This window comes from Diadema antillarum, unplaced genomic scaffold, assembly GCF_040938485.1.
Source record: "Diadema antillarum isolate AM-2024a unplaced genomic scaffold, OU_Dant_1.0 seq00000218_RagTag, whole genome shotgun sequence".
Taxonomy (NCBI): Eukaryota; Metazoa; Echinodermata; class Echinoidea; order Diadematoida; family Diadematidae; genus Diadema; species Diadema antillarum.
In genome coordinates, this window is record NW_027271273.1 from 242,023 (window position 1) to 265,488 (window position 23,466).

General features: G+C 39.3%; 1 protein-coding gene across 1 annotated transcript in view; it reads right to left on the reverse strand.

The window, feature by feature from the left end:
- Positions 1 to 23,466, reverse strand: part of LOC139729135 (pleckstrin homology domain-containing family H member 1-like) — a 113,511-nt gene that overhangs the window by 19,686 nt on the left and 70,359 nt on the right. The window contains exons 4-13 of the mRNA XM_071640065.1: positions 17,167 to 17,250; positions 16,191 to 16,272; positions 14,360 to 15,669; positions 13,257 to 13,335; positions 9,154 to 9,248; positions 5,271 to 5,526; positions 4,309 to 4,490; positions 3,354 to 3,470; positions 1,747 to 1,903; positions 495 to 667 (exon numbers count right to left, since the gene is read on the reverse strand). Of these exons, the coding sequence (XP_071496166.1) occupies positions 495 to 667; positions 1,747 to 1,903; positions 3,354 to 3,470; positions 4,309 to 4,490; positions 5,271 to 5,526; positions 9,154 to 9,248; positions 13,257 to 13,335; positions 14,360 to 15,669; positions 16,191 to 16,272; positions 17,167 to 17,250 (2,535 nt within the window). The remainder of the gene's footprint in view (positions 1 to 494; positions 668 to 1,746; positions 1,904 to 3,353; positions 3,471 to 4,308; positions 4,491 to 5,270; positions 5,527 to 9,153; positions 9,249 to 13,256; positions 13,336 to 14,359; positions 15,670 to 16,190; positions 16,273 to 17,166; positions 17,251 to 23,466) is intronic.

The window sequence follows — 23,466 nt, forward strand, 5'->3', positions numbered from 1 at the left end:
TTAATATGGCTTTTTTTTTGGGGGGGGGGATGTCTTTTTAGTGGTTATTTATGGCAGGTGGTTTGACTGTATAGACCGATTCTGTGACGCGCTATGTGTATTTTTGGCATGGGCAGCGCCATTAACGCGGTGTCTTAGCCGACCCCCCCCCCCTCCCCTCTCCCCCACTCACTTCCGCGCGCGGAATGAAAAACTGATGCATGGTCGTTTTAGCCAATAGGCGTCTTGTACTGAGTGCGCGAATGCTTGCTTAGTGCGCGAACCTTTGTTACAAGTGCGCGATAAACATGTTGCCCGTGGGGTGGGGGAGAGGAGGGGGGGTCGGCTAAGACACCTCAAAATGAGCTTGTGGCTGCGCCCAGTGCCACAAATTGTCTGCTGCTCTCAACGAACCCGAATCGGTCTATAAGTTTTCAGGAAGTATCCTGCAGGATGAGATAGACTTGGCAGCTCTGGTGAACAGGTGAGTACAGAGTGTCAAACATCGTTACTACCTTCTCCTTCTCCGCCTTGTAGTATTTCAGGTTCCTGTCGGCCAGCACACACCAGCACCTCTTGGAGTTGCCCAGTTTGACCTTGGTGACCCAGCCCTGCATGGTGACCCCTGGGGGTAGGGCCAGGGGCAGCTCGCTGGGCTTCCGGTACTTCTCTAGCACCCTGTCAATCACTGCAGCCAAAACACACACATATCCGAAACCATGAGGCAATGAAGGGATTTTGATGGCATTATTGTAGTCATCATTTTACCCCTGGATAATTCCGGCTTCCTCTCTCATCAGCTGTTTCCAACTGTTTTTTGAACACTGTCTGTTCTCAAAAATATATTTGGATATACTGTAAAAGTGGATATTTTCATGTGAGTAATTTTTTGCGCTTGGTCAGGAAAGATTAATTTTGCATATTTTTTTATTCCATGGAATCAAGACATTAACTGATGGAATACATGGCAAGCAAAAATATTCGCATGCTTTAATTTTTGCGCTAGTACTGTATCTGTTTGTGTGAAATTTCCACACCGCGAAATTTCCACATTTACAGTATATGTGCATGAATGCTTATCATTGACTTTTTGACTACTGAGGGGGAGGGCAATTCAATTTGAAGAAACAAACATATCAACATTTCCTAACTCATGAATGTATGATTCTGGGCCCAGCATTTTAACAGCAAATGAATCAGTTGGTACTTCTATTTCAGATGGTTCTCGTCTGACAGCTGTTGCTATGTCAGTAAAGCTCCAGACAAGCCTGAATTGAACAAGCTATGGGATTGCCATGGATTCTCCCTCCGGAGAGGAAATGTTAGTAAAGTTTAAATACAATCATAAATTACTGGCCTATAGACAATGCTTTGATGTTAAAAGTTCGACTTACACTATGCCTTGCTTGAAGACAAAGAGAAGAAAGAAATGCTCTCTTTTACTTCTAACAAAACTGTGCTACTAGAACAGAAATACACAGCTATGGCATAGTATCACAGACACTTCCCTTGGTTTTTACCACAGGTAGCGAGTTTATCTCAGAGCAAGCCCATCTGATTTACGTCATCACTTCTAGAATTTCGACCAGTACCAGTTAAAAGGTATTAACCCGTTGAGGACGAGTCCCGAGTATAATCGGGCTTGTGTCTATGGGAAATGTGTGTTGTATCAAAATCAAACTGTCCTCAACGGGTTAAAATAGACATATATATTGAGGTAGGGGTGAACAAAATCTCTTCAAGTTGGACAGAGTCTGCTGAACTCACGTCTTATCCACTCCTCCATGACGGCCGGAGACTCTGCGGTCAGGTAGTACGTCCTCTTCGATGTGGCCAGCTCAAAAGTCTGGAGGCCCTCAGAGGGCGCTATTTTGCAGAACTTGTCTAGTGGCACCTGACCGCGGGGTTTCCTGGATACGTCATTCTGTAGGTGGCGAATGCAGGAAACAATTTCAAAGGAAGGAAAGAGTGAGTGAATTTTCATTTTTTTTTTGTGCCCATCTATATATACATCCATAAGTCTTGTTTCATTATCCATGATCGACGTCTCTTTCACTATGTTCTCATTTATACCTATAGATGCATATCATAAAAATGTATATTAAAAATATAATCTATCGTATCAAAGAATGTTATTAGTTGTTTTCAGGTTTTGCAACAATGTATCAAATATTGACACTACCAAGCAACAAAATGTTGTATTTTGTTACAAAATAATAAGATTGTATCTTTTGTTCAATTCAATTCAATTCAAAATGATTTTATTTCCATATAAAGTAATACAAAGTAATGTACATAATGCTTACATGAGTACATAATATTTAAAGGAACTTTGAATCACGTAGTTTCAACAAAACATGAATACAATTATCATAATGATATTAACTCTGGTTTGGATAAATAATCAAGTAAGCAATACAATCTTCATTCATAACTCTACCTGGAAAAAAGCAATTCACAAGAAAAGCATATCTTGTAAAATTTGTGAATTACTCTAGAAGGTGAGGGCATCTCAAGATCTGTCAAGGACTCCATGTATGAAAATTTTGATATCCTGATGTCCGGCGAAGTAATCAGAAAATTAAAAAAGGACTATGACAAGGACAAGAACGAAAGCAGAGACGGAACAAACAGAAAATAAAATGTTATCATAGAGCTGTACTCTTTATGATAAATGATCATTCATTTAAACCGTTGAGGACAAGTCCCAAGCATAATTGGGCAAGTGTCTATGGAAAAAGCACGTTGTAGCGAAATCAGCCCATCCTCAATGGGTTAATGGATAGGTACATTAACAAATGACAGATTATCTTAATGCAATTATTGTTCACACCTACTTGCATTGTTTCCTTCACAGTACTTTAAGTCAGAAATGTTCACTGTTTAGCTGAACATTCTTCCCTGTCTAATTGTCAGTACAAGGGACTATCCAAAAAATTTTCTAGAACGTTTTTATTGGTACCTCAATGACAGATTAAGGCGCCAATTGGTAATACACACTTTCATGAATGAAGTTTATGTAACATCGATTGCAGCTGACTCAAATGCTGTATGGAGTTTGGAGTTTGTTGAGTGAGCCTCAGACTCAGTCGCAGATCGCAGTCGATGCAAGTGCTTGTGGTTTCCCTCTTGTCTCACCACAATCTCCCCGATCCCGCCGAGGCTCTGCGCCTTACATGGTGACATCATCCATTGTCTATTGGAAGCCTCTATCTATGGCGCTAATCTTAGCGCGGCAGACCTCGACTCACTTTTTGCGCCCAGTGGTTGGCACCCTTGGGAGTATAAGGTCTCCCCTGCTTCCCCCTCCCCCTTCCACAGTAACTTCTCTTCAGCCAGCTGTTCTGATCACCCTTGCTTTTACGGTCACTTACCGGAGATTTGTAGTACAGGAGTTCGGCTTGGCCCATTTTCAGAACAAACCAGCGTCTCTTCCACGTCTTGACTCGCCCTCCGAGTTTCGTCAACCAGCCAGACTTTTCCGATGGCTCCTGTTTCGGGGGAACATGTTTACAAGCAAAAAGCTGAGGCTTATTAATTGAACAACTAGTAAGGGTGTAACTGATTGACAAATTGTCCTTCAGCGACATAAATAAACACTGATTATTTAGCATTTGAGTGATAGCCAGATAAAAGTCTTGGGCATACATACTTGGGTGGGATTCGAATCGACCATCTCCTAATTGCTAGACAGGTGTCATATCAACTGTACCACCAAGCTTCTGCCCAATAGCCAGTAATGATTCTGTTCCCTTGTACAGCAGGTACTGCGTATCTATTTAAAGCAATGATTCTTGAGACTCAAGAATTCAACACAAGAATCATTACTTTGAATAGTTAGGGTGTACAGTGTAATATGATTACAATAAATAACCAAATACGTACAAGTATGGATATTTCCCCAAATCTTATGTATGATACAAAAAATTTGATATCAGCCCAATTATTTCACTCTTGCTACATCAAAACAAGATAAACATATCAACGATACTTTTTACCTTTGTAAGGTATATGATCTTGGACCAAGGAATCTCTACAAAATCATCAACATCAACATAGTCAAACATGCTGGATATCACATTGCCTCATTTTGAATTCTTTGAGAGCTTAAGAAAGGAGGTAATAGTCAGCTGTTCGTGGGGGGGAAGGGGGGGGGGGCTTGCAATGAATAAAGCCTTGTCACATGGGACAATCTTGAGAAGAAATGATTTCACTTCTTGGATCCCTCACTCCATCCATATTCTCTCATCAATGACACATCCTCACAGAGATGGCCTGCACGTGACTCACAAAGGGTGGGTGGAGGAATCTCGACACTTTATGACGCACCTTGTCCGACTTGTCCAGAGAGTCCGAGCTGGACTTTGAGGCTTTGTCCAGACTGCACGTCTTCAGGAGCTTGGCCCTGGGTTCGGGCTCGTCCGAGCTGTTGCCGTCGTGCGACGGCACCCTGACCGCATCGGGTGGGATGGAGTAGTCCGCATCCGAGGCCGATGAGTGGGCGGACACACCTTGGAAGTGGACAAATAGAAGATTGGTCAAATTCTTTGACGAAAAATACTTGTGATTCCATATAAATATTCCAATGCAAGCACGAAACAGAATTCTTTGCATCAGCTAAAAATGTTTCAACCACAACCAAGTTTCTTTCTTTCCTATACTTCTCGAGCTCACTGTCCAGAAAATAAGTCTTTATTCATCTCTATTAGTTGAACTTGTCTCACCAGGTTTTAACCCTTTTTGTGCCACAATCTTTTGACAGTGTGTACAAAGTGAATTGGGTTTTGTGTTCTGAATGGCACTCAAAGCACCAAGAGGATTAACCAGCTGCAGCAAATGAAGCAATGTATAGTGAATTGAGCACCCCTAATGAACACATTTATTTGCCACCGTTCAAACACACACACACACACAAACACACACAAATCACTCTGCTTCAAATGAAGCAGTTTGAATCAACAGACTACACATCAGCATACCTAAACAATGACTGGCGCATGATTCTGGGCACCTAGGTATGTGGACCTCGTGTGGCGAATTGCATGGCTGGATTCTAAAAATCGATAATTTCCTCTAGTGCCTTTCACACATGCCAAATCATCATGGGGTAAATTATTGTGAGGGTTAAAATAAACAAAATCAAGTTGAACCGATTTTTTCCATTGTGACGCTTATCTTGAGAGTCAATCTTTTTTGGGGTTCGCCACACACGGATGAACAATTTTCCCATCATAATATAGATATCGATCTTCAAAAACTGTTAACTTTGGAAGTGTCTCCAACAATCTCACCTCTCTTCAGCCCTGCGGCGGGCAGCGTGGCAGACGATCCCGCCAGAAGTTTCTTCTTGGGGCTTCCCAGCGATGAGCCCATCAGCTTCAGACTACCGCCCGTGCCCTTCAGGGCCTTGGTGGACTTCAGGGAGCCGTGGTGGCCGGACTGGGAGGCCGGTGGAGGGGGAGGGGGCGGCTTGCTAGAGCTGGACTCATCGTCTGAGGAATCAGAGGACTCGCCGGTGAAGGGTGTGGAGCGGATCAGAGTCAAACGCTGCCAGAGGACAAGAAGATTTTGCAGTTTAACAATAATGAAGTCACCCTCTTTCAGCACAGTTTTGAGTTACATAGATGTAGTGTCTCATACGACACATCTTAAACATCTGCTTGACAGTTAGTAATCACTGAATAGATTCCAAAAGCCCTGTGATGTACCATGGAGTCACCATTTCATCTTTATAAAATTAGATTTATAAGTAATTTAGATTTAGCTCATAGTGGAGTCAAGCCTTGATAGAGTCCTGAAACGGACCAACCAAAAGTTTTTTTTTTACCTTTATTTTCTCAATTCACAATGCTGCTTTCCATAATGTACTATTCATTATTATGCATGTATTTGGTATATGAAGCAGCATGTGAATTGAGAAAATAAAATTGAAAAAAAAAGGACCAACCAAAAGTGACAAAGAAAGCAATATTCTTCAAAAGATAAACTGCACAGAAGGCATTTACCAGCACAAAAAAAAATTGTCTTTTTCATCATGGCCCTTTGTCTACATACCAGCAATTGTTTTCAAAGGGAAGTTGGACAATTGGATGATATTTTTTCTTTGAAAACCCGATCCCACAACCATCCCTTGGGACACTTCAACAACAGAAGTGAAACCAAGAAACATAGCATCCGCTCTTCAAAACCCTACAGACAAAATTATTCAAACATTATGTGTGTCTTGACATAAACCCTTTCTGTGCTGAGGACTTTGGACAGTGTGTACAATGCTATGGGGGTTTTAGGTGCCAATTGGCACATAGGGCTAATCAGTACATTTAACATGAGACTGTCATGAAGAGCACACATGAAAAGCTCTGCATACTCAATTGGGTGTGGTTGACTTTTTCTTTCCCTTCTCCTGTTTGCCTTGGGATTCAAGGAATTTGAAACATATTTCCATACCTGTGGGAATAACAGCAGTAGATAATTCAGGGCTGCCTATCATGTCATTCTACAAACACACATACAATTAATGCAGTATTTTTGAGATCTTTGAATACTCTTCACTGATTAAGGGAACGGGAATATTAGCCACTACTTGCTACAGAAATTTCTAAAAGCAGTGTCAGTTTGAAAACATCGAGTATTAAGGAGGAAGGCCTCTGACAACCATTCCCCTCCCATTCCTCACCACCAAATTACTGTATCAGCCACTGAAAAATGACTTGGGGAGAAAAACAAAACACAAACTGATCTTTCTGAAACCATAACATTGTCAAGACTGAAATTAGGTCTCATTTTGTAGACATAGATTTCAAGCAGAGGAGAGTCAGCAGGGACAGATAGAACTCTTCACTTCGCAACTGAGAACCAATTACCAATTATATATGACATCTGATTTCCTTGTTTTCCCTCCACCTAACTCTCAGGCCCTCTTGAGTTTAGCCATCAAAACAAGAGGCTTGTAGTCATGGCAACAGACTGAACAATCTCTTATGAAACTTGAACCCAGCTCATCCCCAAGCTACACTCTGTACTTTTCCCCCACTTTCTTTCGATGGCTGTCAAGTTTTGTAGAAAACAATACAAGGATGTATACATGTGTCTGGACTTGCCATGCCTTTACGTAAATCATGGGCTGGGGAAAGAGCTGTAGAGTATAGCTTGTACAAAAGAAATGCATCGCTAAATAGTATATCAACCAGCACCATAAGCAGCAGGATGACAAATGAGTGGGACTACACAGTCTTGAGAACACATAGATAAATTACAAACACAAAACACACACACACACATAAATACACAGTACATAGCGAATGAATGAATACACAAAGCAAAAGGACTTGCCATTGTTGCCAGACGTGAGTCATAGAGACTGAGCAATTGTCTGATTTCTGACTTTGACTGCAGAAAAAGATGCGACATGGACAGGTTAATAAAACAGGTGTGACATGAATTGATCAATTATTGGAAAATTTGTGAATGATTTGCAGACACTGAATGCAGTACTAAATAGTGAATTAACGTTGTTTGATTCCAGGAAGGCATCCATTTAGAGTTTTCACTTTAAAAAACGAATGTCAATCTCATTACTTTCATATCAAATAGGATTCTGGGTCACACAAGATTTCTGAAAGCCATTATAAACACATCTGTAAGTCTGCAAAATCACTTTTAACGTATCAATTCCTGACTGCGAGAGTCATGATAGTTTTGTTGTTGTGCACATCTGACTGGCTTGGAAAGAAAGAGTCAGAAACATGGCAAATCTTATTGACGAGCTTTAGAAATGCAGACAAACAAGCCCCAAACCAATGGCACACAAAGGATGAAGAAAAATAGATTATTAAAGCACATACACGTACATAGGCAAACATAGAAATGAGGGATGTAAAAAGCGCAGAAAGACGTATGTACAAACATGAGTAGAATGCCCTGGAGTCTCTAAGAAAGGATACCAAACCAAAGATTTGGCCACCCTATTTGTCTGAATGTACTGACGCCAGTATACTGTAAATGCAGAAATTTTCACAGTATATCAGTTTTTGTGTATTTGTGCTACTTTTTGCCAAGCGCAAATACTAAAACCTGCAAAAATATCTTCACAATTTTCTTTGCACATTTTGAATGGGCTGATGATTGTGCAGCTTGAATTCAAGATCCCATGACTACGTTTTTGAGCCACTCAGCACGAACCTTAATTGCACGAATATACTGATATTTGCAATAATCAGTTACTCTGAACAGTTGTTGTTGTTGTTGTTTTGTGGGGTTTTTTTTTTGGGGGGGGAGGGGTCAATTAAAGTCTTAATTGGACAGTAAAACAACACCAACACAGGCCACTTCAAAGTGTTTCATTTCTACACAAGAATTTTACTGTTTGTTTGGTCTTTCTTTCTGTTTTTTTTATTTATTTTTTTTGGTGACAAATAGGATACAACAGATTTCATCCCTGGCTTTGAATCATTTATTGTTGATATCCTCTCTTGGAGAACACCACAAAGATTACTAGAAAAAGGTGGATTCATAAACAAACAAACAAACAAAAAACCCAACAAGAACCATATAAAAACAAAAACAAAAGGGACAAACAAAAACATACAAAAATAAACAAGACATACAAGTATCAGTACAGATGTGAAAAGGTGAGAGCAATGTTAATACCAGTAGAGGTACAAGTGTATGGGCAGGCAACATGGAGGAATATTATGCACTATATCACAATGGATTGGTACTTGCACACTGCATGCTCAGATGATCTTTCAAGGCTCATGCACTTTTAATAGCTATGAGTTTTAAAGTTTTAATAAGGACTATTGGGTCAGTTTCCCTCCATCAAGACACATCCATCCCTCAATCCAGGGTAACAATACTGACTGTCCCACACAAAGGCCATTATCAGACACAATCCAGATTAAGAGGATTACATAATCCCCATTCATTGATAGTTATTTTGGGGACATCTGGCAGACTGTAAAAGACAGAGAGCCAGCAGATGCAACCTCAATCAGCAAACAAAGGACAAGTGTCATAAAGGGTTTGGTTACCAGTAGAGTATCTTTAATGGCCTGAGGTGGGAATGTATCAGTGTTGATATTCTGCTGGCTTTGAATTGAGACAGAAGTATGATTTTCTGTCAGAGGGTGGTCAGGATGTAGCAGGTGGTCACCCTGGGAGCGGTAAACTTACCCCTCTTAGGGTTGTGTAGACGGGTACATCCGCATCCCTGAAGAGAGAGTTGGTGCTGGTTCCTTCCTCCACGAGGCATACCGGCACTGGTGTGACTGTTGGGAAAGAGAAAAGGGGGGGGGGGGGGATGTGGGGGGAGGGGGGTGACAAGACAGAGCATGGGGGCACAGGGGTACAGAGAAGAATATTAGTCACATTTCTCTCGATCTGACATCAATGAATGAAAAATGCATGAGCAATTCTGCAGCTTGACAAGCTGCCATGTGTCCTGGCTGTTAACACCTTCTCATATTCATTGTAAATGGTACAAGTCTGATTGTCAATATGTAAACTACTGTATACACCGAACATTTTGCGAGGTTTTTATTTTTGCGAATTTTGCGAGTCAGGTGCTTTTCACGAAATTAAAGACATGCAAAGATAATGACTCTGATCCCGATATGAAAGTGATTCACACATTTACATTTCTCCATTCAATATAGTACTCCATGATCGCAAATTTAATCACTTGTGAAATCGTTGGGAAGTCCCGATTCGCAAAAATTTAGACACGCCATATATATACAGTACTCTTTGAACAGTTCCAATGGTTGAAATACATTGTGTATATGTTAATTTGTGATTATACTCTTGTGCTTTTACCTGCCCAGATTTCCAAATCACATACAAAGGCACATTCCCATCACCACAGCTGCTAGTCATCCTACTTAAATTAAATGACTGGCACACTCAGAAAGAAGATGCATTGTGGGTATTATAGCACATACTCTCAATCATTGGTGGGAAAAAAATATCAATGGTAGGAAAATCACTGTGATTAATTTTTACCACAATCGCAAGTTCCTGTCTGACTGAAACTATTTCACTGAAGCCGTGAACAAGACACATATATGATATGTGAATGTGATGATCTCATACTAAAATGACATTCTATGAAAAGTGGCTGTTCTGTAAAAATATTCACCCCTTGGTTAAAAATGGCAATACCTTTACCATCAAAAAATGATAAATGAATCACATAATACAGTGATGAAAATCCACACTGTGTTAAATCATTTGTGATTAAAAAAGCCTGTAATCCTACAACAATTTTTCATGAGTGCAAAAAAAAGTGCTCTTTCAGAGTACAAATAACACTGATATTGAAAGCTTTTGCTCACAATTAAGACTTAAAATAATATGATTCTGTAATAGTACTTTAATTCTCCTAATATCATTTTTGAGATAAGAGGAATATATATATATATATATATATATATACATATTTTTTTTTGCGGGGGGGGGGGGGGGGGCTGGGAGATCGAGATAGATCGGTCTAAATTGTGATATGTCTAAATTGTCAATGCTACATAGTCAATGTGAAATAGCACAAACGGAAATTTGCTCAATCATGCAATCATTTTCTGGCCAACAGCCAGCAATGCATTTACAATATTTTTCTTCCAAAATACAGGGGAAAAAAACCAAAAAAAAAAACATGGGGGAGGAAAGGAAATGGTTTGTAACCACAACAACGTGGTGTAGTTTGGCAAAGAAAATGAAGGTAGTTCCCATTATAGTTTTCACATTCCATCAATCATCTATGCTTCCGGTGAAAAATTATAATTCACCTGCTGGAAGGGAATGCTATGCATGATTTGTGAGAAATCCTGCACTGAATACCTAATGCAACAATTGGGTGATGTTCAGTTTTGTTTAGGTTTTCCCTCTACTGTGAGGCAGCAGATTGAACCATTATCATAGTACGTCTAATATGGAAGAGATAAACAGAGATGAAGTGTATGAGAGAGATGGATGGAACGAAAGATAGAGAGGACACAATGAAGAAGCATTGAGAGAAAGACAGACAAAGACAGGCACATGAATAGACTGAGAAACAGATACAATATAATTACATGTATGTGGTTTATTTTGCAGCGTTTTTATTTTTATGAAAATCAATAACTTCCAAAAACATTCCTGCAGCACAGATGCACTATACATGTATATCGTTTCCAGAGGGGAAATCGCATAAGTTTTCCCTTGAACAAGGGAAAATACTTATTTCTTATTCTGTCACTGTGACTCTCGGTGTAAGTTCATCCATTCGCGAATTGCTTGGTGTTTACGTATGTATGCATTATTAATAATGTATTATTTATATGCTTCTATAATTTTTTTGTTACTTCATCATTATTCATTATAACTATTATGAAAAAATAAATCAAATCAAATCTAATCAAATTTTAAGTTAACTCCCTCAGTCCAATCAGCAATCAGCATTGAGCAGTGTGTACAATGTGTCAATAGGATGTAGATGGCAGTCATGGGAGGGTTAAGTCATCCCCTAGAATATGAGATATTCCTGTAGACAGGATCCACCACCCTCCCAAGGGGAATAGTTAAACATCTTATCTCTGATCTGAGTGTAAATAACCTTACCTTAGGTATATTTCAAAATCTCTACTTGGCTCAACAATATGGCCGTTATGCTCAATTGAGGTCTTGTGACATACCATGGTAACCACAGCCCCTTGTTTGTGTTTTTGTGAAGTGAGAGCTTTGGCATTAATTCTTGAAAAATATAATATTCTACCGATAATCATCTTCTCGGTTTAGCTCCTAGGACGCGGGAAAGTTTGCCTTTTCCTGTCTCTCTGGAACGGAGCCACCATACTCCGTATGTTTGTGCGCTCGATCTCAGGCCCTCTTCCAGTGCCCCATTCAAGACTGCATCACATGCAGCCTGCATGCAGAGGCCGCACGGTGCCGCGACCTCCGTAGATACTTGGCATGCCAGACCATGAGCTGGTCAATGTAATGTCCTGCATGCCCGCTTGCTCTAGTTAACATGCAGCTAACGGCTATAACTGTGGAGTGAGTAGGATCTCTGAGGTTGCTATGATCCACTTGAGGGGGGGGGGGAGGGCACCAGTCTACACTACTTTATTTCATGTAAGACCTGAAATGCAAGTCTATTGCAAGATGTCGTAAACATTGACAAATAGCATCTCGCTACATCAAATACTAACAGTTATGAGGAATAAGTATATGCTGACTCTGAAGACTGATTTTAAAGGAAATGATTCCTTTGGAAATTCATATCAAATTATCCAGCAAATCTGCCTGCAATATGATGTTTTGCATGCTACTACTTGTATGTCATGCAAAATCTGCCAAACAATTTACCCATGACCAACAAATCATTTGTAAAGAAGTATGCACCTTTAACATGATTGGCTAATGTAAGAATTTTTATTTTTTTGGCTGTCTTGTTTCAAATTCTTTAAAACTAATTACTGCAATATGTAATAAAAGTATGTAATCATTCAGCTCCTTACATGTGCTGTACATTCCTTCACGTAGAATGATAAGATTAAAAAAGCAACCAAAAAAAAGCAAACAAAACGAACAAAAAATAGCAATTTGAAGTTGTTTGAAAGAGAATGCCAACATGCAGCAGAAGGCAATTTTTTCGATCAGATTGAAGTGAAGGAAGTGTCTATATTTGCTTTGCAGGACTATCACTGAGGTGAAATTTAAAGAGTTGCTTTGCAGACTATCACTGAGGTGAAATTTAAAGAGTTGCTTTGCAGGACTATCACCGAGGTGAAATTTAAAGAGTTGCTTTGCAGACTATCACTGAGGTGAAATTTAAAGAGTTGCTTTGCAGGACTATCACTGAGGTGAAATTTAAAGAGTTGCTTTGCAGACTATCACTGAGGTGAAATTTAAAGAGTTGCTTTGCAGGACTATCACTGAGGTGAAATTTAAAGAGTTGCTTTGCAGACTATCACTGAGGTGAAATTTAAATAGTAAGTTAAGTACTTCTGCCATCATTCATGTTCCAAGAAAGGGTGTCAGATTCACCCTCCAGATTCCAAGCCCCCTGCCCTGGGAGGACCCTTCTCGGTACTACACTATGTCATTTCACTGAATACCAAGAATTGACTGACTGGCCTGGATGGCTTGGTTGTCTGTAAACTCATGCTGTGCGTGGTCCTGCATTCATTCCTTTTTTTTTTCTTCTTCTTCTTCTTCTCTCTTTTCTATCTCTCTTTGCGGACTGACAGCACATTACAAATGGTTGCCATGGTAACAGCTGGCGATGAAGTCATACCTACCCATTGAGGAATCGATGACAGGTGCCACACTGGGAGACATCTTGAGGCCCTTGTCACTGAGCGTGTAGATACGAGTTTCCTGGGGTGGAGAGAGACAGACAGACAGACATACATACACATAACAATCATTTTGCACCTTACGCTACTTCTCAAAAACAAGATCATAAATAGAAACCCCAACACAAGAAAATTATGATGGTGTTGTTTTTTTTTTCAACTTCAATGGTCTTGGGCGGTTTTTTTTTTCCTCACACTTTGGACGGGAACTTAAATTGCTGTGAATGGAAGGCACAGAATTATACTACCACACGAGGAAAGCATGACAGAAAAACAAGCCTTCTTAAAGTGGCCATAGTCATTCCAGCTGTCACCCTGGATCACAAACACCATTACATGTGGTTTGTCTGCAAGTGTGACTCAGGAGTGGCTAATGCATTATCATAATCGCCCATATCATTCTTCCAGTCTTTCATGAGTGTGTTGCATTGTGTGCACATTCCTGTTTCTGGTACAACATGGCTCTAAAAACAGAGGACTAGAAATTGGCATGAAATGTGTACTTGAGCTTCTGATTGTCTATACCAGTTGAGTCAAATACCACTCTTACAATGATAGTACAAGTGCAAAGCTAGATAGTGTACACACAGAATTTTTATCACATTGACCATAAACACAACAAATTGGGAATTACAAACAAATTAAGAATCACTTAGAATAATTGCACTGGGGAACAACAAGATCCAACAGTATCTTTCAAAGAAAGAATAAATTCCAGTGCACAGTTTGTTACAAGTGCATTTTACAGTATACTTATCTATTCTGATTCATAAACAAAGCCATATCTTGACATAGTAGTACAGTTTGTTATTAAGTTAAATAATGACACATAAAACTCCTATCTCTCTCTACTATATGCACACAGTACACTGCTGATTGCAACCATAAAACCATTCATATATTGTTGTGAACCACACATCAGTAAGCCACCAAATTAAGAAAAAAAGAAAAAAGAATGATCTGATGAAATGATAAACAGAAGAGCAAGAAGTTCATTGATTGTATTTCAGCTAATCACTCTGTCTGAAACATGTACAGTAACTCACCCACGATGGCACTTTTCTCTCAGGTGGTGGCGGTGGCTTGCTGGAGGTCGATGACCTCTCATTTTCGGCTGCTTCCTCCATGAAGAGTGAATCGTCATCGGGAGGTTCATCGTAGTCCACATCAAAGGCTGGGTCAAGGGGAGGGCTGACCTTCTCATCCCCACCCCCCTCATAGGCACAGACGTCAGGCAACTGGTCAGACATGACCGGATCACTCCGTAGGTTATCAAAGTGTTCATGGACGTTCCTCAGACTCTGATAACCTTCCTCTACCAATGGCAGCTCCGGGAGCTCACTCAGCTCATGGCTTCCTTCCATCAACACCCCAGCCACCATCTTCTTGATGTGCATCTTCTTCAGGCTCTGGTAGCTACTGTCGCCTCCGGACTGCTGGCTCAGGGAGCGCAGCCTGAGCAGTTCGACGTAGTCACTGTCGCGGGAGAGCCCACCTTCAAGGAAAACATCGTCGTCGAGCCCTTCCCCAAGAGTGGAGCTGAGCTCCAGGGGGTTCGTGTCGTTCGAGGCAGTCCTCTCGACGGTGGGGAGCGAAATGTCCAGAGATTCCCCATTGCTGAGTTGAAGCTTTACATGTTCCTTCGGCTTGCCGGAGTTCTGCAGCATTTCTGCAGTTGCACTGACCGAGTTTGCAATCAGCGAGAGGGCGGACGGAACCACCTCCTCGTCATTCCTGGGTGACCTCCTGGGCGAGGATTTCTCCTGAGTCTGTTCCTGTCTTTTGGCAAGGCTCTGAGCAAGGTTGACCCCATTGACTCCACTGGGAGTCGATGGTGTAGGGGGCGGGGCAAGAATTGGCACTGGTATATCTGGGGAAAGACCGCCACTTGACGTCGATAGCAAAGACATGGAATGGTCAAGATCGGTACTGTCCACAAGGTTGTCCTCTTCCGATCCAGACATCTCACTTCCTGGTGTCAGGGCGTGACCATTACCCATCGCTAGTTTATCATCATTTGAATTTGCCTCATTCCTGTTAGTCCTCCATTCTTTCTTGGCATCACCATTTTGTGAGTGGGGCGATGAGCCCTGGGCATACAGATCACCGGATTCCTCCTTCACATTGTCATAGATCTCCGATGATGACACCTCCTGCCTGTGATGGATCTCGTTTCCATTCAGTTCCGTTTCCGCGGTTATGCCCATGAGGTGCTCCCTGATGCTGGATGATGTGGGTCTGGCCGGAATGAGGGGCGCTTCTTCCGATGTATTGGAGGCGGGTCGTCCTGCCAATGCATCCTCTGGTCCTTTGGATTGACTAGAGATGTCCGCATGGTACTGGCCATTCTCTTGATCTGCCAAGGCAAATAGAATCAAAAGGTGGAGACAAAAATTTGTCAGCTTTCTTTTCTCAGATGAATGTCTTCACGGACAGAGAATTACTTGATTTAATGATCTTGTGAGCCATGTGCCCTACGCTGCTTTCTATCTTTTGTTCTAGTAAAGACAAATTATTATGACAACCTTAACAGTTGTTGTCTACTACTACAAAGCTAAACTGATATTACATCTACAACTGCAGGAAGAAATTATATATAAATAAACCAAGCCAAACACAGTATTCTTTCAGGAAAAATACATCCTTTTTGGATATCTTTGCAAGGACATATTTTTCTCTCACAAACAGGAATGGGAAAGTCACTAATTCATTGCCCACGATATAAGAAAAGAGAAATATCTTGGCAGACATTCTAGAGTAGCATGGTAGACATAATCCAATCCTGCACAACATTCCACAATGGTAGAATTTCTTTTGAGACAAAAGGACGATGGGGGGCACTTCATAGAATGACACCACTTGAAGAGGAGCACTCACTTTTCAGTCTCAGCTGCAGCTTCCTGATTGTCTCGTTGGCATCCTCATTCAAGATGACAAGCCTCTTGTTTTCCTCTTCAAGCTACAAAGAAAACCACCATGGTTAGAGACAAACAAACATAAATACAAACATACATACATAAATACATGTATACACACATACATACAAACATAAATTATGTAGGTATTTACATACATACATACATACAAATATACAGACATATACAAACATACATATGTACATTATACATACATACTTACATACATACAAACATACAAACATATATACAAAGATACAAAGATATCAATAACATCAAGCTCTACGAAACCAGTCCTTTTTTTAGCTCTTACGGAACATGAACCACAACTTCTACGTAGGCCATTATCCACAATAAAATGTAAGACATTAAGTTGATTAAGTGCAAAGAGAACTGATACTGGTGGGATCAATTTGTCTCAATGCATGCAAGGATTGTCCTCAGGTGAATTTCTAACATAGACATTTATGAATGTGAAGATACAAGCAAGGCTGGGCATACCATTGCAGTGATAAGCTCATAAAGTAGTAAGCTTACAAATTGTACTGTACGTACTTGTAAAAAATACTTATAAATTACTTATGACTGTGGGCATTACTGCATGTATGTCTGTAATAATCATCACTGTGTTGATGACATAGCCGTCAGGTATTCAGTGCGTACAGCCAGGATATGTGTCAATATTAAAGAAAACAACATATTACAGATTTTTACTTTATTACTCTAGCTCAAATAGCAGTGATATTTTTGTCCACTTTCTAAACCTCAGAATCAGATTGTAATATGCATGTGGATCATCATGAAAGTTTGTATGATAATACTCAGAAGCTCATATCCCAAGTAATTGAATAATAATATATAAGTTCATGCTGTAGTAGATCACAGAGCCATAGACTAAAGGCGGACAATGGCAAGATGTGCCAATATGAAATTCTTACCTCTCCGACCGTCGCTGCCACCCATTTCTTTATCTTGGCCACTTTGCCCTCCACAAGCAGGCTCTCCTGGGCTTGAAGATCTTGCTGCAATTTTCGAAGAAAACAAAGCAAAAAGACAACAATTCCTTAATTTTGCATGGATATTTCCAACTACTGTAATATTTCCAAAGAAGTGTGTCAACCTATTTGAATGGGAATTTGCATGAAATTAGCAGGCATAGGAACCATAGGCAAATGCACATTCTATTGTGTGAAGCCAAAGTGTGAGCAAGTCTTGTCCTTCTGTTCTGCAGTATTTTACAATTTAGTTGTTCTTCTTATTTATTTATTTATTTATTTATTTATTTATTATTTTTTTTTGGGGGGGGGGGGAGAGGTGAGGTGAATGTTAATGACTGCTCTTATTTATTCACTCTATGAAGCAATGAGACACATAACTATTTGCCAGGGATCCATATCTCAATAACTGATGAGTTTATTCAAATTATCTTGTCAATACATCATGTCAAACTGACAGCCAGAAAGCTTGCCTGCCAAAATTTTGCCAATCAAAGCGACATATGATGCAAGCAAACTTGATGTTAGGCATTGTTGAAAAGCATTAAGGAGGAACAAGTTAATTGAAAAAGGTTCTCTTTTTCTTTGTGATACAAGAAATACATAGCAGGGATCCCTAACAATGACTGCATTAGTTCATATGATTATGGAGTTGATAGCTGCATATATTCATCTGCTTCCATGACGCCCACCAGATTGTGATTTGAGCTTAGGGCATGATAGCATTACATATGAAATATTAATGTTACTCTATGGTTCAATAAGGTGTCAGTTTTCTCTTCTCTGCATGGAAACTCCCATGCCATTTCTCTCTTCTTCTTTTTTTACATCAATAAACCATACCAGCATTTACAGTATCAGTAGCACTTGTACCAAAAGTATCTGTGCATTATTGCACCTTTCAATCCCTTCAAATGTTGAGAATGTATATCAGTTGAATAACAAAAAGTGAAGTTATATACTCCAGAAAAATTTGATAAAATAAATCAAAACCATGGTTTAGATTCAGTCCACAGACTAAAACAAGTGTGCATAATGCCCACATTTTACACGCACATATCAACAAGCTTTCATCCTTGGATATCCGTTGGTGTATGCGATCTTTCGCGTGCATTTAGGCAGACAAAATACAAGTATGATCCATGGATTAAATTTAAACTAGCTTTGTGAATTCTGCCCATTAAGTCTCAAGTTAACCAAAGTAAAAATTAAGAATAGAAACTAACCAGTTAAAGAAAAAGTCATTTCCTTATGTCCAAAGCTGAACTTGGCATGATGCCAGCTTTTAGTTGCGTGTGTGTGTGTGTGTGTGGGGGGGGGGGGGGAGGCACTCGTCATAAAACTTATGAGGCCTTTAAAACCATATCTGTCCGTGTGCTGAATCTGTAAGTATGAATATCTTGTTATCGGCAGAACTCTTCCTTCTAGAGTGATGTGTTTACACTTGGCTGGCAAGACCCATTAAGTTGATTGTGGAGGACGAGGAAAACATGGCGCTCACGTTCAGCTAGCAACAGTCCATCTCTGTGAATTGCCATACATCCTGTATTACAGGGATTCTTATTGATGATAATCATTCGGTGCAGCTGATTTACCTATCAAGCCTTGTAGAATTTACAGCAGATTACATCATCTTCTCATCACATTGTACCACAGCTTGATCTCAGCTACAGTATGGTGCCAATTTAATATTATTTTCATTTTCAGCAATATGTTAAAAATCAAAACAACAAGGGCACTATTCTACCAGATACTTGGAACAATGCTTATAAATCTACCCACTTTTGATTAAATAAACTTTTTTATTCCATGAAAACTGATTGTTTTGCTTTTATTTACGCTCAAATCTTAGAATGTGATAGCGCCCTTCTGGTTAGGATATATCAAAGAGAGATTACATGGAGTTTGCTCATATGAAGGAGAAAAAGGAAATTTCAGTCTTCTAAAATGTGTTGCCAATTTGGGAATCTGTTATGGATTTCAACTAAATTGAGACGCTTTTGAAAATTCAGTAACCACAACAAAAAATTAACAACCAATGACTCAAATGACAGAATACATAACCGAAATCCACCTTTCAAAACACTAACTATATGAATATGAATAGTGATTATTATCATTAAAAGGCACAGCAACAAATCACTAAATTGTGGTTTCCAGGACTTAGTGGATTAATCAAAGAGAAACAGAGGCCTTTTGGGTGTTTCACAAGGAATTTAAATCAATTTTAAAAGTTACGATCAACTTAAAATTATGGGATGTTGTGTGTGTATTCACTCGACACTGGTATTCTAAATAATGAAAATGGAAATTTTGGAGACTTTCATGCAGCTATCAATATACAAAATAAAATAAACGACAACTAGGAATTTATCTTTAAATTGTGATAACAATTTTAAGTTGATTCTGAAAGGCAGATGCACTGAATAGGGAAACCAGTAGCATACCATGATTTTGAATTTTTGGAACCCCCCCCCCCCGATATTACAGGTGATGATGGAATCCATAGCATCGACAAACATGATCATAAACTATTGTATATCAATGCTCACACCGTCCCAGTGTTGCAGAAACAGAGTACTGTAAAAGTGGATATTTTCGCGCGATTAATTTTTCGCGCTTGGCTGGGTGAGAAGAGTTTCGCGTGTTTTTAATTCCGCGCAATCAAGACATCATGCACAGGAACATATGGCAAGCAAAAATATTCGCGTGCTTCTGTTTTCGCGCTAGTTTCTGATTGCGCGAAATGCGCGAAAATTTCAACACCGCGAAAATTTCCACTTTTACAGTAGTACAGTTAAAGATGGTACAGACATACAGAACTATCACCTAACTTCACATAAAAGTCCGCTCCAGATATATGAGGAAAGATATATATGTTGTATTTGAGACATCCATGAACAAAACTCAATCTAACTGTATAGCATTGATTCAACAGGTAATTCATAAATTACTGCATGAATCTTGTTGATGTGGGCTGACATAACACTGAAATTTCACAGAAATTGATATCCAGCCTTTTACTTTCAGTGTCAGGTGATACTTCCTTTCATCAATTTATGTTGATGATGATTTTCAAACAGATTTTTGCCGTGTTTATCAACTTTCCCCGATATTAAAACGTGTTTCGATACCCACTAACAAAACACAGTTTGCATGACACGTTTTGGATCACATTTTTTGCATTGTTGCATTTATCAACTCGATCATGAGTTGACTGGGAGGCCTTGTCATTGCGAAGCTCCATTGCACAGATTGACCAGAAGAGCAAATGAATCATAGATGGCAGTGCTTGGTGAGGGCAGGTCAGAGCTGTAAACGCATTTCAAAACGACGACTTTGCATTTTATCAACTCTCCAGAAATGCATTTCTGGCTCAAACGCATTTCGTTTCTGACTGCACTGCTTTCGGCATTTTAGAAACTTGTTTCTAAACCCATGATCAAAACAGCTTTGCATTTATCTACTGCCAAAAACTCCCTGATAGTTGTTTGGAAACCTTGATTCTGCACCAGAAGTGAGTTGATTTATAAATGCACCATTTGATAGCTCTGCTGAAACCCTTATATGTCACAATATCCTTAATTTGTCAGATTAATGACTTAAAGATTTCAAAACAATTTCTATGACATGAAAAGGACACACACACACACACACACACACACACACATAACAGATAGAACACTTTTGTTTTAAACCTCCTTCAATGCCTGCAGCATTCAGAGAACAAAAACAGGAAATTGAAAGAATATTTTCACTTTCTAGTGCAGGTAGTGATCTAATTACAATTTCCAAGTGCCATATACATATACAGCTGTATACGTATATCATATATTGATTCACGTAATTGTATGAGTGTTTTGAAAATTGAAGTTTGAAAAATACACCCACATTTCCTCATACTTCCTCACCTATCTTGTCATCTCTATGACATGTACAGGTAACAGTGGCTAAGATCAATCCCAACTTCACTAAATGTCAACCCCTTCCCAGGCAACCGTCTTTTTCCTTCCCGAGCTCAGCCAAGTTCCCTTCCTCTCGTCTCCCAACCTTCTCTGGGTCCCCCTGAACAGGGTTCATCCAAACTCTTCCATTATATGTGATCCTGCACCACAAAACAAACAAAAAGTCGCCAGACATGGATTTTTATTTAAGGACAGATTCTAAAAGGGCAGACTCTAAGCTTGAAAATGATGTATTAACTCAATTCAAATGGTTACTCCTAACCTATCTAAATATTGGAAAGAAAGCGCTCACTCTCGAAAAGTGCGAACCGAGAAAAGAGGCTCTGCAGTACAGCGTCTATCTGTCTATTCGAGCGTTTAATCTTCACCAAACTGTGCTAGCTGTGCAATGAATGGGACAACAAAACAGGATGTAAACCACTGGAGCAACAACAATGAAGGGATTATCAGATTAAATTGAAATTGAGTACACTCTATCAAAACATTCTATCCATGATTAATGCCAACTTTCAAAGCAGTAGTGGTATCCTTTCAAAAGTTATCAGACTTGAAAGTGAAGAGTTTGCAAAGGGTTATCAAGAAATGAAAAGGGGCCTCTATTAAGACATATCTGATCTCACTACTCTCCCCCCCCAAAAAAAGGTTGTAGAAAAACTACTGTAAATGCACTTTCCCATTCATTTTATGATCCCAAACTCAAGGATGATATAGAAGAAGAATAGCTCTTTCAGAAAATATGGAAAACTAAAAATTGACCTGGTTGACCCGTTTCACCTTTCTTGAGTCCTCACGTAAAATCAAGGGGTGCGACTTTTTGTTCGTTTTGTGGTGCACAGTCACATATGCTAGTAGTCCACGACAGGAGCACACAAACAATCAAGGTGATTTAATTTCGGGCAACTACTGTCTTGGCAATGATGTACTGTAGGAAAGTACTCCGACGTGGTAAATGGGGGAAAAAGCTAGAGTGATCAACAGCTCCATTATCTCCCATCTTGAAGTTTATCATCGATATCTAACACAGCATAAAAAAGGGAACAAATAGAACAATGAAATTGGACATCAAAATCAAACATTGAACGACACAGTTTCATTAAAGTCAGTACAAGAGTGATTTTATCTTGTTGATCTCTCATAATCACATAATGCAAGTGATACAAGCTGATGGCATCAGTGCCTGACAATTCTCTCACAGATTTACACACAACCCTTTCTAAGTTTCCCTTTTTGAAATGGACTTTTAAAAAGAAGTAATTATCCGCTTTATTGCAGTGATTCTGACTTGTGATAATTCAGAAATAACATTTTTTTTTAGTGTGTAGGGGAAGAAATTATATTTGCTGATTCACTACCAAGATATGATTTTCATCACATTTTCTATGTACAAACAATTATGAGAGATAAAAAAGGAGGGCATAATTGCCTCACCAATTAGCATACACTAGAGTGTGGCCTACATGTTATCTCAGTGTTTTATGACATGAGAAAGTTATACATTCCATCTAATATTCCTAGTTTTCTTTTTCCAGTTGAGGTAGTATTTTCACTGCACCTTTAGATTGATTCTTACATATTGTATGACATTTATCCAGAAAATGGAGTAGAGTTTCCCTTTAATGCTTCTGAGATAAAAATGTCATCCGCACTTCCTGGTGTAAAAGAAAAACAAATATTGTGTCTAGGGACATTGGCACAGCTTTATGGCAACCAATGACAAAGAACAATTGGTTCTTCTTCCATAACTGTAATTAGTATGTTGACAGTAATAACAAATCTAATATGACTATGTCAGGTTGTTTTTGCTTTTGTTTTTTGTCCCCATGTGACTGTCAAATCACAGGGCCTTGACAGCTTTTACATGTTCACAATCTTAGCAACTTATTTGCACCTATTAACACTGATCTTTTTTTTCTGCCTAAAACCACAGCAATGCCAAAGTTTCACATTCATTCTTTAATTCTATATTTTGCATACTATCCAGAAGTTATAGCATGCATTATGATATAGATATCAATATTCATGGCAATAATTTTTCTAAGACAGGCAAATATAAAGGGAAAGTTATAACTGATGACTACTTGAAGATATGTAGCGGATGAATTATTTTTCTTTCTCTTCTTCTACAGTGCATATCAACTTATAATCACTGAATTTAACATAATCAGATTGCCCCTTGGTGCAAGAAATTGCAGTTTAAGTATTTACTGTGATGATTGTAAGATCTTCAAAGGAACCTTTCAATGAAGTCTCATGTTAACTCATGGATTTGTTCATTTTA